This window comes from Leopardus geoffroyi, chromosome B2 (genome assembly GCF_018350155.1).
Source record: "Leopardus geoffroyi isolate Oge1 chromosome B2, O.geoffroyi_Oge1_pat1.0, whole genome shotgun sequence".
NCBI lineage: Eukaryota > Metazoa > Chordata > Mammalia > Carnivora > Felidae > Leopardus > Leopardus geoffroyi.
The window spans coordinates 134,092,543-134,110,684 of NC_059332.1; the positions used below are offsets into that span (position 1 = coordinate 134,092,543).

The 18,142-nt window shown below is 44.9% G+C and overlaps 1 protein-coding gene across 17 annotated transcripts in view; it reads left to right on the plus strand.

Moving 5' to 3' along the window:
• The window catches only part of SASH1 (SAM and SH3 domain containing 1), a 335,608-nt gene that overhangs the window by 297,975 nt on the left and 19,491 nt on the right, over positions 1-18,142 (plus strand). For all 17 annotated transcript variants that reach the window (XM_045499954.1, XM_045499960.1, XM_045499956.1 and 14 more), the window contains 7 exons: positions 1,308-1,382; positions 2,812-2,955; positions 6,447-6,582; positions 7,395-7,564; positions 8,327-8,536; positions 9,329-9,479; positions 16,616-16,729. In XM_045499954.1, the coding sequence (XP_045355910.1) occupies positions 1,308-1,382; positions 2,812-2,955; positions 6,447-6,582; positions 7,395-7,564; positions 8,327-8,536; positions 9,329-9,479; positions 16,616-16,729 (1,000 nt within the window). The remainder of the gene's footprint in view (positions 1-1,307; positions 1,383-2,811; positions 2,956-6,446; positions 6,583-7,394; positions 7,565-8,326; positions 8,537-9,328; positions 9,480-16,615; positions 16,730-18,142) is intronic.

The window sequence follows — 18,142 nt, forward strand, 5'->3', positions numbered from 1 at the left end:
CGTGTCTGCTACTCCTGAACAAACCAAAGCTCAGAGAGTCTAAGTGCTTTATCTGTCCCCCTACAAGGAAGTGGCAGGACCAGGGCAACCTGTGTGATTCCAGGAACCATGGCGTTTTCCTTCCCAGATGTTTCTGCTTTCTCAAGTCAGTTAATACACATCTCAAGTATATTTCTTTCAAACAAGCCATGTTTATAGTATGCGTTGTGCTTTTCTGTCCATTTCTTCCACGGGATAGCTGTGACCTAGACTTCTTTGGGAAACACGTCATACAAAATCTTGGAACCCAGATCTGCTATTCAGCTTTTATTACCAATCGCTTAAAAAGTGAATCCGCTGTAAGAAAAATGAGTGTGCTTTGAGTCTGTCGTACAGATTTTTTGGGGTGGGGGAGGGAGTGGCCATTGAATAGCTTTTGCTGGAAATACAACAAAGAATTCGAAGCAAGTTTTGAAATATAAAACTACTGAAATATAAGCAGTTCCATAAAGTTTGAAACCAATTAAAGGACAATAAGGTTTTTGATTCTTTACAACATCAGCATTTTTTTCTATTGAAACTAAGGAGTGTGGTCAAAGACAGTCACTGAATCAACCTTTTCTTTCTGGACAAATGCGGTGTCTTCATACACTCTGAGTAAAAGGGTCACGATTAGTTAAGTTGGGCAGTTAGCTGGGAAAGTTAGCAGCATTTTTGGCTAGGTCAAGGAAGCAATGAGTGAGTAATCCTCTTGGCCTGATTGTACTACTATAAACATAACCTTTTTTCCCCTTTGCAGAGATTTAAAACCAAGCAAAATAAGAGTCTGTTAGAAAAGCCTGCTGTCAGTGGTAGAGCTATACAGGATTCCAGATCTGGGTTTCCAAGACTACTCTGAGCCCGTGGATCCCCTAATACATATTTCCTCGTCATCATTACTATATGCAGCTGAAATCAGGGGACCGGAACGGCACGTTCTGTTGCTAAGAGGCAGGGAATCTTGGAGCACTTAACAAACACATGGGTGGTGTTTGGTTGTATTTTTTTTAACCAGTTGGTTTTTGCACGTTAAGGGGATTTTGGACCTCTGGTATAGGCACAGTTCCAGTGGCCTCTGGAAAGGCAAAATGAGGGAAATTTCCTTAAAACATGAATCATGTATGTTTTTTTTTTTTTTTCCTCATCATTTCTTGTTTCCTATTTTCATCCTGTGGACATACTTGTGATTCGGTGATTGTCCCGCAAATGGGAAATGTGTTGGGTTGGTGCACTGCCGGCTGACTTAAACATAACTGGATTATTCCTGCCCCGCCCTCTCCTCTCCACAGAGAACCTGCAGTTTTGGAGGATTTGACTTGACGAATCGTTCTCTACACATTGGCAGCAACAGTTCGGACCCAATGGTGCGTACACATCAAAGGAGAAGCAGAAAGGTTTGGATTCAAGCATGTGGTTGCCATAGTTTCAAATTTGAGAAATTCTCCTAGTTTGAGAAAGGATAGTGCGTAACATCGGTGATCCTGCATCATAGTTGGATAGAAGCCCCTTGGTACCCATCATGGAGATGCTTTGCTGTTCCGTGTGGAACGACGATGACCACCTCCATTCCTGTGATGCCTTTGCTTCCGGTTTTCTTTAAGTCCCAAATCCAGAGGAGTTTGGCTTCTAGTAGCACGTGTACACGGCCACTACGCACAGGTAGCGTGACAGGATGGAGCCCTGTGACCGGGGTCCAACAGGATGTGCCCAAATATCTAAGAAACCAGTCTTATCACAGGCCAAGTGCATGGCTCTCTATAAGCGTAGGTCTTCCTGATCTGGAGTGTCCTGGAATGAACCCAGTATCCTTGGGCCCAAACCAAACCAGACTCTTCAGAGCCAAGGTTCCAGCTGCCTGAGATCTGCTTCTGGATCACTCTGGGGACAGTCCACCACTGTGGTGCACAAGTTCCATTCCCTATGGTTCCCTTTCTGAGGCTCCAAGGATGTAGGTGAATTTTACCTACAGTTTTGTTTTCTCTTTATGCATTTTGCCTGCAACTATGAAATTAAAATTCCATGCTTTATATTTGTGTATCTATCATATGTCAGCTAAAATACCCATCTGTGATTTTTCAAGTGTTTGAGAATTTCCTAGAAGAATAACACTATTTTATTTGGATATCAAACTTTATTGATTCATAAACCAATAATTTTGTGTAGTTAAATCTTTAAAAAAATGATAGAGGAAGTAGGATTTCTTTTCCTTTCTCAGGGGAAAGTCGTTTTCTAAGATGTAAAATAGAACGAGAGATGACCAAGTTTTGTTCAGGGAAGGAAATGTACATATTCTTAGCAGTTGACCACATGGAGCTCAAGAATGCTGTTAAGTCTGATCAGATATTGGACTTCTGATGACCGAGATTTGCCATGTTGTTCTTTCCACTCTTCCTGGGGTGATTCAGTAGTATTATGTTTCTCTTCTTCCCACTGCTGGGATTATGTGAACATTGGTTCATTTAAATTACTCTTTATCAATGAAATGCAGTCCCCTTGGGTATCTAAAATGATGAGGAAAAGTATAATAGGAGAAGAATATACTAAGGTTAAAAAAATAATAAGTGACCCACATCCCACTTTAAACAAATATACAAAAGGGCCTTAGCGAGTAGCTTTTAATTTTCAATCGAAAAGACAAATAACAGCACTGAGTTAACACAGGAAAAATTTCAGGATCCTGGGGGATGCCAGTATTTTTCTAAGAGGTAGAACATTAATGGTTTGCATAATAAAACCTGTTTCTGGGCATCCTTTTACTGTGATTAAAGGTATTTACAACACTTTGTTTTGCAGAGTAAAGAAGGAGATTTTGTGTACAAAGAAGTTATCAAATCACCCACGGCCTCCCGCATCTCTCTTGGAAAAAAGGTGAAATCCGTGAAAGAGACAATGAGGAAGAGAATGTCTAAAAAATACAGCAGCTCTGTCTCTGAGCAGGTATGGAACAAAGAGCCAAGCCAAGGGCTATCAGATCTATGATCTGATATGGTAGCAAATACGTTCATTGGTATTAACCAGGCTCCAGGACCATGCTTAGTTTGTGGACCCAGAAGCTCGACTGACATTTATTCAATAATTGACTCAGTAAACATCAGCACTTAGGGTGGGTGGTCCCTGCTTAGCGCTGGGAATACATGATGCAGGCCCTGCCTTCATGTACAGACAAGAAAAAGAAATCATGTGAAGAAGTGATTACTCCTTAGTGCAGAAAGCATCTTAACGTTTGACACAGAGGAAGGATTTAATTTGATAGAATATCCCTTGCTACAAAATGGATCGCCAGAATCAAACCGCAAAAAGATACTCATGTTTCCTTAGATAACAGACTTTTCAAAAAAGGTAGAGGAAGTAGGAGCTCTAAAAGCTCCTGGCAGGTAGACCTTCTGATAGCAGTTGTTTCTGGGGGTGTTTTCATTGATTGGACCTCTCTGTGGCCATTGAGAGAGCACAGAGTAGACACCACCCCCCCCCCCCCCGTCCCGTTCTGTGATTTCATCAGTAGAAACATGACCAGTTTCTGTTCTCATCGTTTGGGTGGAGGAAATAAAGGCATCTGGAGAGTTCGGCCTTGAGGTGACATTGACCATTTGCCTTTCCTTTCCTCTGGCACCTTTACGGCATTCGAGACGTTTGTCAACTTGAAATCTTTGGGTAATGTTGCTTTACCTACCAAATAAAAACAGGGAAAGTGGACATTTTTGCTCAGCTGCTGCCCTCTGGTGGTCAGAGGAAGCTAAAATCCAGACCTCCCCGTTTGAGTCCCTGAACACCAGCCAGCCACTGGCCTGCACTGTGATTCAGACAAAGCCCACACAGTATCTTCAGCTTCTTACAGTGGTTGTCACGGGGGAAGATGGGGGCGTGTACGGATTTTGTTTCCGTTCCAACTGGGCACGTTTTTGATAGTCACAACTGGGCGGGGGTGGGGCAGGCTGGGTGCTATGCTACTGGCATCTGATAGAGGACAGAGGTGCTGGTAAACCTTTTATGACAGTTCCCCCCAGCAGTTACCCATCTAACATGCTGACAGTACTCAGGTTGAGAAACTCTGGCTTGTTAAACCTACAGAAGTCCGGGCTGCATCCTGTTTGTCTTCTCCACGATCGTTTTCCCTTTTTGTCCCTGCGGGCATTGGGAGCAATGGCGATTCTAGATTTCTGCACAGCAGTGAGGCAAACTGCGCTCTCCTATGAAGCAGACGTCCTGCCAGTCACTGAAAGCAGCACCATCAAGTTGAAGCACTTTAGTTTGCTTTTCCCTTGATTTGAAACCTCCACTAAAAGCTCTTATACACTTGCATTCTTAAGGGGTTTCTGCTTTATGGATCATGAGCATAGAACTTTAATGTCCTTTTCCGCCGTTGTCTAGAATTATACTACTATTCTAGCAGGCTTCTAGTCTAATTCTCCACTTTTTTGAAGCAGTCATTTCACTTAAAAGGAATAAATGATCATTATGATGCTTTTTGTAGAGAGAAAACTAATGTTGCAAGGTTTATTTTTAAACATTTTAGGAAATGTATCAACCATTATGGTAAAGATCTTTGCTTTGTCCCTGCTGTACACCCAGCACCTAAAAAACAGTACCTGTTCATAGGTAAACAATAGGCGATGAGTAAATTAGTAAAGTACTTGAGAACATACAGTATCAGAGATGTAGATTTCATATTGCTGTTTTTTTTAAGATGGGTGTTTCCAAAAGCATTAAAAAAGATAATTGGAGGGGCATCTGGGTGGTTCAGTTGGTCGGGTGTCCGACTCTTGATTTCGGCTCAGGTCATGATCTCATGGTTTGTGAGATCGAGCCTTGAGTCGGGCTCTGCATCTACAGTGCTTGACTCTTGGGATTCTCTCTCTCTCCCTCTCTCTGCCCCGCCCCTGCTTACATGCGTGTGCGCTCTCTTTCTCAAAACAAGCTTAAATTTTTTTTAAAGATAATTGGAAAGATGACTTAGTTGATGTTTCAGAAAGAGGAATGAAAATATTTTCAGGAATTCATACTTCACAGCTTCAGTTACTCCTCAGTTGATGGCACCTCTGTTTATATTTGTTTTGGGGGTTTGTTCATTTTCCTTAAATGTAAAGGGATGTTTGGGGGGCCCCTGGCTGGCTCAGTCAGTAGAGCACACGACTCCTGATCTCAGGGATGTGAGTTCAAGCCCCCATGTTGGGCCTAGAGCGTACTTTTATTTTTTTATTTGTATTTATTTATTTTTTTTCAACGTTTTATTTATTTTTGGGACAGAGAGAGACACAGCATGAATGGGGGAGGGGCAGAGAGAGGGAGACACAGAATCGGAAACAGGCTCCAGGCTCTGAGCTGTCAGCCCAGAGCCCGACGCGGGGCTCGAACTCACGGACACGGACCGCGAGGTCGTGACCTGGCTGAAGTTGGACGCTCAACCGACTACGCCACCCAGGCGCCCCTAGAGCGTACTTTTAAAAAAATGGGCTTTGGGTCAGAGGCTGCCTTAAATGTTTGCAGGACCCGCAGAATCGCGTCAAAGCTCTTCTGATGATTCGGCACTATGCAAATAACAGGTTTCATTTAGATGGTTTTGTGCTCACGTGGCTATGTGATATGCCAGAAAGTGGTATGTTCTGGCAAGTAAACCAATCAGACTGCAAACTTTTTAAAGCATGATACTGCTTCTCCATATAGCACCACTAATCAAATGAGCGTGCCATACTTAACATGTGCAAATGAGGGGCCACCAAAATAAGAATAATGTCTCATGGCCGCCCCAAAAGTAAAAAGTACTGCTGAATCACTACTGTCCTCATTCGGATCTGAAAGGGACTGCACAGCTTTTATGCTGCACGCATAAAGGATGTGAAAGAAGCTAAAACCACAGACGACGTATAGAAATTTTATTACAGACCAAAAAAAAAAAAAAAAAAAAAAAAGGTATTTTTGCTATGTATCTGTATCCTAAATTGGTTATTTCATGAACTAATTTTAATAATTTATGTAAACAGATAGAGAATCTGGTCTTTTATTTACTTATTTTTGCTTTAAGGTATAAACATTTCTCTTCAGATTGAGTCAATGTTTTCTGATAGTACTTCAAAATCACACATTACTGGTAGATTGTACTTGATCTGCATTTGAAGTTCATTTTTACTACCGACCTATAGACTATGCTACCTATCTTTTAAGCCTTTAATAAAATGTTCTAAGAGGTAGATATATATATGTATATATTGGAGATTTCAAGACCATCTATTTGAGCATGAAGAATGATTGCGTTACATGAGCAACTTTAAACTGAAGCAAGGCTATAGATTAAAAAGGAGGATTTGGGGTACAGAATCAAATATGGGGATAAAAATGGATTAGATTGATTTAGTTGGGGCTAAATTGCTTCAAATTATAAAAGGACACCCGTCCACGCTGATGAAACTTAATTTTGTTGAAACCCGTTATAGGACTCGGGCCTGGAGGGAATGCCCGGCTCCCCTCCGTCTTCACAGCCTGACGGTGAACACACGGACAAACCGAAGCTCAAAGCCGGAGGTTCTGTCGAGAGTCTACGGAGTTCTCTGAGTGGCCAGAGCTCGATGAGTGCGTCCCTTTTGTAATTATAGATGGTTTCCGTTGGAGTCCACATCAGACTTTTACTGGGTGTCAGGGTCAGGCAATCGAAAGATGAAAAGAACAAGTTCCCACCCTTCGGGTGTTGTTAGAGACAGACCTGCGAAATGTCTGGACCTAGAGTCATATTTGTTTCGTAGCAGACTTACAGCAGTGGCACAAACGGGTGATGAATTTTGATTGGAGAAAACAGGGAAGCAACTCGGAGGAAGGATCTGGAGAATGGAAGGGAAGAAGTCAAGGGCAAAGGCTCTTGAAATGACCAACATAAGACGTGGGGAAAGAGCGAATTATAAATGTCACAGATAATGCGTGCCATTCAACCACTCCAGGACTAATGGTGGTGTCGCCAAATGGCGTGGGGGAGGAGACCAATTCAAACCCACCATTTTCAGAACGCCTGGCCTTGTGCGAGTTCTTTGACTTCTCTGACTTTCCTTGTCTGTCACAAGGGGTAAGGACAGTATGCCTGAGAGGTTATGAATGTGGAAGGCTTGCGGTGTCCTCCATTAGGGAGTCTGTCTCCTGGATTCCTGGGTCATAAAGATAACTTGCTGGAGTCCCTTGTCTATTTAGGCGGTTGATTAGGAATAACCATCAGAAAATTCAGATCCCCTGGACTCCTAACCCAGCCCTGCCGTGGTCCTGACACAACGGTTGTGGCCTGTGACTTCCCTGATCTGTCCCTTAATTTCCTGATCTGTGATGACCTTTAATGCCTTTAAGCTTTGCTACACAGGAAGTCTGTGTTTACCCTGGTTCTTCCTATCTTTCCTGTGCAGGTGGTCAGACCGTAAGTACCACGGATTCCTCAACCAGCAACAGGGAGAGTGTCAAGTCAGAAGACGGTGATGATGAGGAACCCCCCTACCGGGGCCCCTTCTGCGGGCGCGCCAGGGTGCACACCGACTTCACGCCTAGTCCCTATGACACGGACTCACTCAAGCTCAAGGTACGTCTCTGCCCGGCCTCAGACTGACGGTTTCTTTAAGAGGTGTTCTGTTGTCCTTGTTTTTGAGTGCTGGGCTACTGTGGTGCCAGTATCTTGGCTGCTGTGATAAACTGGTCTCCTCAGTACAGAAAAACAAAACCGAAAACCAGGTAGCATTTAGGACGAAGGCGGGTCTTATGTTAATGCTCTGTCATCACCGTCCCCTCCACCGGTCCTTACCTCTGACCTCGGCTTCCTTTTAGAGTTCCTGTTGTCCCCGCCCCCCCCCCCCCCCTCCGGTTTTGCTTTCTCCAGCTGAAGAAACCTTACTGCCTTCTCTGTATGACTAACCAGTGAGGTTTTTACAGGACAGATGGAGCTGCACAAAATGTATGAAGCACTTCTACGACAGGGCTTGCTGCTGGCATTTGATTGGTGGGAAATTCTTTCTCTAGGGAGTAGGAGCTCTGGATGGTGGCCAGGCATCCAGAGGGCCACCCAGGTGTCCAGCCAGCCATGAGCACCAAGAGATACTTCAGCCACGTTTCACCTTGTGGTGAAGGGGAGGTGGAGGGTATGAGACCTCAGGCCTGCAAGGAATCTAGCAGAGGCAGGAGAGCTCTGGCTCTTTGCCAAGCTCCCACTCGTGTGTAGTGACCCGTGGAACCCTGAGTCTGGCCCTTCGTTGTATTTTCTCATCTGTGTGGTTAACACATCTAATTGGTGCAGGGTTCATGCCTAGAGATGTACCTAATGGAAGGATCTTTGTTCCCTGGGCCACAGAAAGGAGACATCATCGACATAATCAGCAAGCCACCCATGGGCACCTGGATGGGTCTGTTGAACAACAAGGTTGGCACATTCAAGTTCATCTATGTAGATGTGCTAAATGAGGAAGAAGAGAAGCCCAAGCGCCCCACCAGGAGGAGGAGAAAAGGAAGACCACCCCAGCCCAAATCTGTGGAGGATCTCCTTGATCGGATCAACCTGAAAGTCAGTTTCTTCTTGTTCTGGTCACATTTGGCTCCCTGCTGCCTCTCCTTTTCCTAAATTAAGCAAGGGCACATTCAGGGAAGGAGAAAGAGTCATCTGTGTGATCCAACAAGGGCAGCCCGTTACTATGATGAGTAGCCATTATTCTACAGAAATAGGTACCGGTATTCTAATGCTGCCGTTGACCTCTGCAGTGGGTGACCGCCTAAGTCCCCGGTCAGAACTTGCTATTAGCCCCAAGAACAGTTTCCAGAGAGCCGTGAGCTCCGAGCTACTACCAGGAAGGGCTGTAAACACAAACCCCTGGTGTCCTGCTCCCTCAGCTCCTCAGACTGAGGATTTATGCCCACGGCCCGTCTCCCCCTGTCCCTCTCAGGATCTAGTGAACTGGGGCCGCAGCAGTAGATTCGGTCTCCTCCCTGCACAACCCTCGTGCTCCTGAGGAAGTCATCGCGCTTTCTGAGTTGGATTTCAGCAGCCCTATAAACGAAAGAAGTCTCCTGGGCTGTGCACGCTGCAGCGTTAGAGGCCCTAAAGCAGGGGCACAGTGAAAATGCAAGCCAGCGGGGCCCATGTCAGCCTGCGAGGTACATGTCCTTGACCCCTGATTAATGAAATGCCTTGCGCGCCTGCTCAGCTGTAGGGCTGAGAGGTACACAGCAGATTACAAGCGATACTTACTAATCTTCCAGCTACGTGAAACGGACTGTGGAAAGACTTTAGGGGTTCGAGGCTGCTTGAGGGTCCAGAATCACAGGGCCTGCTGACTCCCTTGGCTTCTTTCCCTCACAGGAGCACATGCCCACTTTCCTGTTCAATGGGTATGAAGACCTGGACACCTTTAAGCTCCTGGAGGAGGAAGATTTGGATGAGTTAAATATCAGGGACCCGGAACACAGGGCTGTTCTCTTGACGGCGGTGGAGCTGTTACAGGAATATGACAGTAAGTCCCTCCCGGCACACAAGTGTCCCTCGTTAGATCGGTCACATGCTCACGTCCCTAGAGTCATTCAGTTGGTCCTACTTGATCCAAAGCCAGGGCCAGTTTTGTATTATGTCAAACAGCAGCACAAAGGCACAAATTTCCAATGTAGCCCTTCTGGTTTATGTGGGAGCAAAGAAAACCTTACTGCTGGCCCCTTTCCTGGCATGTTTCTGGGTAACATTTGAGGAAAAGGCTGCTGTAAGAGAGGATTGAATTGCAGTGTCTTTTTTTTTAATATAAAAATCTCTTTTTTAAAATACATGTTTTTAAAGTTTATTTTTTTCTAATTATTTTTGAGAGAGAGAGAGAGGGTGGGCCGAGGAGGGACAGAGAGACACAGAGAGAGACAGAAGCTGAAGCAGGCTCCAGGCTCTGAGCTGTCAGCACAGAGCCCCACATGGGGCTCGAACCCATGAACCGTGAGATCACGACCTGAGCCGAAGTCAGATGCTTAACCAACTGAGCCTCCCAGGCGCCCCGTATTTATTTGTTTTTAAAAGTTTATTTGAGAGAGAAAAGAGAGCACGAGTAGGGGAGGGAGAGAGAGAGAATCGCAAGCAGGTTCCGCACTGTCCATGCAGAATCTGCTGTGTGGAGCCTGATCTCACGAACTGCGAGATCGTGACCTGAGCCGAAATCAAGAGTCGGACGCTTAACCGACTGAATCACCCAGGTGCCCTGAAGTTTGTTTATTTATTACTTTGAGAGAAAGAGAGTGCATGTGCAAGCAGGGGAGAGACAGAGAGAGGGGGAAAGAGAGAGTTTCCCAAGCAGGCTCTGTACTGTCAGCGCGGAGCCCAATGCAGGGCTTGAACCCATGAACTGTGAGATCATGACCTGAGCTGAAGTCAGATGCTTAACAGACTGAGCCACCCCGGCGCCCCTGAATTGCGGTCTTCTTAACCCCATAGATGCCAACTTAGGCACTATGGGACGTGCAGCCTCAGCATGCCATCGGGATACACAAAGGTAACAGACATACTGGGAGTATCTTGCCCAGCCAAGGGTTAATTACTTCTCAAAGCACACCGGAATTGTTCTCTTATTGAATAGGATGGTTAATGAATATATGACATTCATTGGCTTCCACTGAAGCAGGAGTATCTGAAATGAATATGTAAGAGATTCCATATTGCAAATTCTCAGCTGAGGTGATAGCTCATTTTTATAGTCCATGGACAGCATTCAGTAAGCTCCCAGCTTTTATGTAGTCTATTTGAATATACTGTATCCTTTGCTCCATTAGCCTAGTCTTATCTTGCTCTTTATTCTTCAATCTGACATCAAAAATATTCCTGAAATTATGCATCACGAGGGGAGTATCTTTCCTAGTTATTGAATTCAAATGCATTTTCTTTCACGTGCTCTGCTTCGCTAGCTAATAGCATTTCTATAGCTAAAAGACAAACCCAAACCATGGTTAATGGTGGGAAAGAAATACATTACTGAATGCATCAGGCCCAAGAGACATGGGAGCAAGTGAGTCAGTACAGTTAAATTCACTTCTGCTTAATCGGTCCTCCCTCTAAATTAACTGATAATATAGAGGACCACATACCATCAAATAGATGGCTGAATCCTAGATAAACATACTGCCTTCAGGGATAGATCTGAAGAGAGTTGTGTTTCATAGTTAATCCCACTTCATAACTACGTCTCTTTGGTATAGGAGGTGTCTCCTGGGGGTCTGTGGCCAGGTTGGGCACAAGGAGCCTCCTGGCCCCGTGCCTGGTGTGGCCAGCCAGCTATACTGATATCAATTAACGTTAAATCATCTAGTCTCCTGGACCACAGCTGCTCTATAAAATAGCTCATTTGCTCTTCCTCAGCCACTGAGAACAGCTGGCTTATCAACCCTGTCCATTACGTTTCCTGGAGCATTCAGAACATTTCCTCCTTTAGGAGGACCGAAGCTAAACACAGAGGGTAAGACAGGCTGGATGTGCTCTTAGTCTCTGTCCTGCCACACTGGCTCAGATTCACCGTCCTGAGGTTTGCACCAGGGGATATTTTGTAGGAGGGAACCTATGATGAGGCATACTCAGAAAGTCTAAGGAGGGTTCTTTGCTTCTTAAAATCTGTGCTGCGCCCCTGCTCAGACTATCCCCAGTGCAAAAAGTAGCTCGTCCTCTTACTGGTTCTAAAACAAAGGCTTCATGGGCTCAGGGTGCTGATTAGTGCCAAGGGTCTGGCTCTAGACTTATCCTAGGATTGTAAGATTTTACATTCAGTGCAGTTAAATTTTAAGTAGTATTCTAAGTAACTGGTGACCAAGAGGGCCACCATAGATTCTGTCAAACTGCATTTCTGTGCCCTAGACAGATCCAGAGATCTGTTCAGATCTTGCACCTTTTCTAGCTCAGCCACCCACAGGAGCAGGAAGGACATCACCAGAACTGCTTGGCAGGCAGACCGACCAGCGCTCCTCCGTGCACGTCTGTGCGTGGGGAATGCAGGCCTCTGTACAGGGTTCCATTTGGAAAAGACTCTAATGGTCTGATAGCATTTCCCTACACTGATACCAAAACCACTGTCGTAGGCTTGCCAAAGGAAAGCTCTTGGTTAATAATTTTAATAAAAATTATAATCGGCGGGCGCCTGAGTGGCTCAGTCAGTTGGGTGGCCAACTTCAGCTCAGGTCATGAGCTCACGGTTCATGGGTTTGAGCCCCGCGTCGGGCTCTGTGCTGATAGCTCAGAGTCTGGAGCCTGCTTCGGATTCTGTGTCTCCCTCTCTCTCTGCCTCAAAAATAAACATTAACAAAAAATTTAAAAATTGTAATCGGCAATTAATTTCTAATATGCAGAGAAGTACAGAGAAAAAAAAACAAATCCACATACCCAAAATCCAACTAAAGTTACCATTTTGGCATAGTTGCTTCAATTCTTTTTTAAAGAAATACAAGCTCACTGAAAGGCGTGTTCTCCAAGAATGCCACTCCCTTCCCTCTTCCTCCCCAAGGCAATTGCTTCCCAGAAAATGGCATGGGTGCTTGTGCACCAGCACCTTTTGATGTTTGGATATCTCAGTGTCTTAGCACATTGTTCCTCCCTGTGTGTGTGTGTGTGTGTTGGGGTGGGAGTAGGGGGAGGGCTTCAGGCCCAAGTTCAGGTCATGCCCAAACAGGGTTTCAGCCCCCAAAACCCAGTCCCCTATGCTTATTTGACTGTGAGACTGTTCATGGTCCTAGCTCCCCTTTCTTGTCCTCTACTGTCGCATTCATGCTAGTAAGTGTGGGGAGGGGATATGGCCTTGAATCTGCAGTACATGTAGGAGGTACGTACCCACCTCTTGGAAGAAGGGCAAGTTACTTGGGAAATACTGGCCTTTAGTTTTAGGGAATTTTGCTAAGCTTAATAGTTGGGTTCCTGCTAAGTAGCTGCCGACTGGACCTTTAATAAAAAAAATGGACCACAGCCCCTTGACGTATGCCCCATGACCGTATCAGCTGAACTGGTTTTGTGAGGCAATGTGAAGGATCCCTTCACTCCCCGTGCACTCAGGTACCTGACGGTGTCCGGTGAAGGCCGGCATCCCTGAAGATGCAGACGCGGTCTGCATTTTCATGCAGGGGCAGGGACAGGTGTTCTCTTTTATGCCCCTTGGTCAGCACTTCAGAGTCTGTTTTGGCTGGAGTGATACACTGAACTGCCTTGCCAAGGACAGACTACACTGATTCCTCTTCCTGGGTTGTAACTTAATAGCTCAAAGCCTTCATTTTATACATATCATTTTCCTAAATAACATGCTAGACTAGGACAAAGGCTGCTTCAAATCCACAGACTCTTCCACATAATGAGGACATCACTCCAGAATGTTCTTTTTGTGTGGGGGAAGGTAAACGTTCGGCTGTTGTGCTTCCAGTTAATTTTTCATTAGTTTAAAAAAATAGCACTTAAAAAAATTTTGATTTTCTTTTTTTAATGTTTTTACTTTACATTCAAGTTAGCATATAGTGCACCAATGATTTCAGGAGTAGATTCCTTAATGCCCTTTACCCATTTAGCCCATCCCCCCCTCCCATAACCCTCCAGTAACCCTCTGTTCTCCGTATTTAAGAGTCTCTTATGTTTTGTCCCCCTCCATTTTTATATTATTTTTGCTTCCCTTTCCTTGTGTTCATCTGTTCTGTCTTAAAGTCCTCATGTAAGTGAAGTCATATGACATTTGTCTTTCTCTAATTTCACTTAGCATAATACCCTCTAGTTCCATCCACGTAGTTGCAGATAGCAAGATTTCATTCTTTTTGATTGCTGAGTAATACTCCATTTTTATATATACATGTATATGTATATATATACGCCACATCCTCTTTATCCATTCATCCATCGATGGACATTTGGGCTCTTTCCATACTTTGGCTATTGTCGATGGTGCTGCTATAAACATTGGGGTGCATGTGTCCTTTCGAAACAGCACACTATCCCGTGGATAAATGCCTAGTAGTGCAATTGCTGGGTCGTAGGGTAGTTCTATTCTTAGTTTTTTGAGGAACCTCCATCCCGTTTTCCAGAGTGGCTGCCCCAGTTTGCCTTCCCACCAGCAGTGCAAAAGAGTTCCCCTTTCTCCGCATTACTCACCAACATCTCTTGTTGCCTGAGTTGTTAATGTTCGCCATTCTGACAGGTGTCAGGTGGTATCTCATTGTGGTTTTGTATTTCCCTGATGATGAGTGATGTGGAGCATCTTTTCATGCATGTGTTAGCCATCTGGATGTCTTTTTTGAAGAGGTGTCTATTCATGTCTTTTGCTCATTTCTTCACTGGATTGTTTGGTTTTTGGGTGTTGAGTTTGAAAAGTTCTTTATAGATTTTGTATATTAACCCTTGATCTGATATGTCGTTTGCAAATATCTTCTCCCATTCTGTCAGTTGCCTTTTAGTTTTGCCGATTATTTCCTTCATGGTGCAGAAGCTTTTTATTTTCATGAGGTCCCAGTAGTTCATTTTTGCTTTTGTTTCCCTTGCCTCTGGAGACGTGTTGAGTAAGAAGTTGCTGCGGCCAAGGTCAAACAGGTTTTTGCCTGCTTTCTCCTCGAGGATTTTGATGGCTTCCTGTCTTACATTGAGGTCTTTGATCTATTTTGAGTTTATTTTTTGCATGTCGCTGTCCAGTTTACCCAGCACCACTTGTTGAAGAGACTGTCTTTATTCCATTGGCTATTCTTTCCTGCTTTGTCAAAGATTAGTTGGCCATACGTCTGTGGGTCCATTTCTGGGTTCTGTATTCTGTTCCATTGATCTGAGTGTCTGTTTTTGTGCCCGTACCATACCGTCTTGATGATTACAGCTTTGTAATACAGCTTGAAGTCTGGGATTGTGATGCCTCCATCTTTGGTTTTCTTTTTCAGGATTGCTTTGGCTATTTGGGGTCTTTTCTGGTTCCATACAAACTTTAGAATGGTTTGTTCTAGCTCTGTGAAGAATGCTGGTGTTATTTTGATAGAGATTGCACTGAATATGTAGATTGCTTTGCGTAGTACTGACATTTTGACAGTATTTGTTTTTCCTATCCAGGAGCATGGGAAATTTTTCCATTTTTTTGTGTCTTCTTCAGTTTCTTTCATAAGCTTTCTATAGTTTTCAGTTTATACAATTTTCACCTCTTTGGTTAGATTTATTCCTAGGTATTTTTAATGTTTGTTTTTGAGAGAGAGAACACGAGAGGGGGAGGGTCAGAGAGAGAGGAAGACACAGAATCTGAAGCAGGCTCCAGGCTCTGAGCACAGAGCCCAACCTGGGGCTCGAACCCACAAACTGTGACATCATGACCTGAGCCAAAGTCGGATGCTAAGCCTCCCAGGCACTCCCCAAAAACAGCACCTCTTAATCTGGAGTTTTACCTTACCAGCTTACTCTGCCAGGATTAGTGTCATAACACGCTTTCCATGTGAAAAATGCAAACAGGAAGTGGTGAGTAGAACAGCTGTACGTTGTGGGATGCAGTCGTCTGCCTTCCTGCGATTTATTTCTTAATGACCTGAGAAAAGCCATCAGATTTGTTTTGTTTTTATGTGGTAGGGGAGGGGCCGTGAAGAGAAAGGAAAAGAAATCAAGACCATTTATCATGAACTTACTTGTTTTAGGTAGAAAAAGTTGTTCTTGGTTTCTGTTTTATGGGACCAAGTACCCCCTCTGCACAATATTACAAAGGTGTTCGTCGTGTAACCTCACTCCCACGTAAGGCCTTCTGTGCCCCCTTTTATAGAATGCGCATGTGACATGGCTGGTGATAAGGGAATGTCTAAAAGCCAATCACAGGGGAAATAAGGAGGGCCCTTGACAGAAACATCAGGTACTTCTCTAGAAGGCTTCTTTAAAATGGGGACATTCAGTTTCCACTCGCCCAGCTGAAGAGTGTCCATTACTCAGCGTCCTGGTTAGAGGATTTCCAAGCTTTCCCCCGTCTTACCTTTGTGTACGGGGAACAGAAACGCTGACTCAAAACAAAAGGAGAAGGCAGAAAGGAAAGCAAACCCTCTAACACATTCCAAACAAACAAACAAACAAAAGGATTTAACCTGTGCCCCCCATCAGGTTAGGGGTTAATGTCCCCAGCTGCCAGCCTTACTCCTGTTGAGAGAATCCGAGAACGAGAGCTTGTCACCAAGACCTAAGAATGCTCCTAAAGTCAGTATTTCATTTACCACTTAATTTGGAAGAGACGTCTTCGGCCAGACGCTTGTCAGAGAAATCTCTAATAACCTGCTTGTGAAAGGGGCATACGCACCCTAAGCTTCCCCTCCGGGGTCCCCTTGCTCATAAAGGACACTGATTGTCCTTCCCTCACAGCAGACACAAAGCTATGAATTTCTCCCTTCCTGACAGGCCTGAGGCCAGAGTCCTCCTCTGGGTAACTTAACAGAAATTGATGAACTGCAACTAGAGGCTCTCCCCCTGAATTTATTTTGATGTTACCTTTACGGAAAATTGTTCTGATCTCGTCCGTTCATTTTATTTCATTCACTTTAATTAGCGCTCTTCCAAAAGTCTGAGGCTTCAAAACGTGCACTGATAACAGGATAAAAATCGGGATTTGGTTGACTTTGATTTTCACTCCCCTCTGATTCCATGCTGTGTGTTTACCTTCCGTAGGTAACAGCGACCAGTCGGGATCCCAGGAGAAGCTGCTTGTCGACAGCCAGGGCCTGAGTGGATGCTCTCCACGAGACTCCGGGTGCTACGAGAGCAGCGAGAACCTGGAAAACGGTAATGTCCACACGGATAACTATGAGTGCACCTTAATATCTTAAAAAAATTTTTTTTAATGTTTTTAGATTTTTGAGATAGAGACAGAGCATGAGCGGGGGGGGGGGGGGGGGGCGGGCAGAGAGAGAGGGAGGCACAGAATCCGAAGCAGGCTCTGAGCTGTCAGCACAGAGCCCGACGTAGGGCTCGAACTCACAGACTGTGAGATCATGACCTGAGCTGAAGTCGGATGCCCCACCGACTGAGCCACCCAGGTGCCCCTAGTGCACCTTAATATCTTAATATGCCAGCCCTTTGGATCATCTCTGGACAGCTATGCTTCGGCATAGGACTACCTTTCCTCTGCAGCCTGAGCCATACTTTGGGGGATACTGGCACTTAATTAAGATTCTTCAAAAGACTGAACCTCTCCCTCGAGACCAGGCAACTGATGTTCTCGAGAAAGGAGTATAGTGGTCTCCTTCTTCCATCCCACTTAGCACATAAGTGGAGAGTTGAAGACACTTGTGTGTCAGAGAAAGGATCCTCAACTTCCCATGGCCCTGAAGCTCTTAGCGCCTCAGCCCCGGTGTGGATCAGGAAAGAGCCATGTGGTTTGGGGTGAGGAGTTCTGGGGGTTACAGCATTTTTTAGCCAAAGACTTGACTTCATGCATCTGAGCCCCCTTACCCCTGAACTAGTAAATGAGTTTCTCTTTGTTCTAAGAGTTAAAGTAATATTAATACCTAGCATTTATGAAACACAGACTATGAACTTGGTAGTGGGCTGGGTCCTTAGGTTTGCAGTTACTAATCATCACTCAAACCTGGGACTGCCTATTTTATTATCTTTTTAATGTTTATTTTTGAGAGAAAGACAGCACAAGCAAGGGGGGGCAGAGAGAGATGGAGACCTAGAATCTGAAGCAGGCTCTGAGCGGTCAGCGCAGAGCCTAATGTGGGGCTTGAACTCACGAACTTGAGATCATGAGCTGAAGTCAGACGTTTAACCGACTGATCCACCCAGGCACCCCTGCAATGCGTAGTTTATAGATGAAGACTTTAAAGCTTGGAGAGATTAAATGATAGCTGAAATCCTTGTTCTTTTCTCACCTGGTACCACTCTGGCTATTACGAGGGTCTGTCGATGGTAGGCAGTATTTTAGACCTAATTTTCCAATCCTATAAGCATTTTTTTTTTTAATTTTTTTTTTTTTTTGAAGGTTTATTTATTTTTGGGACAGAGAGAGACAGAGCATGAACGGGGGAGGGGCAGAGAGAGAGGGAGACACAGAATCGGAAACAGGCTCCAGGCTCTGAGCCATCAGCCCAGAGCCTGACGCAGGGCTCGAACTCACGGACTGCGAGATCGTGACCTGGCTGAAGTCGGATGCTTAACCGACTGCGCCACCCAGGCGCCCCCTATAAGCATTTT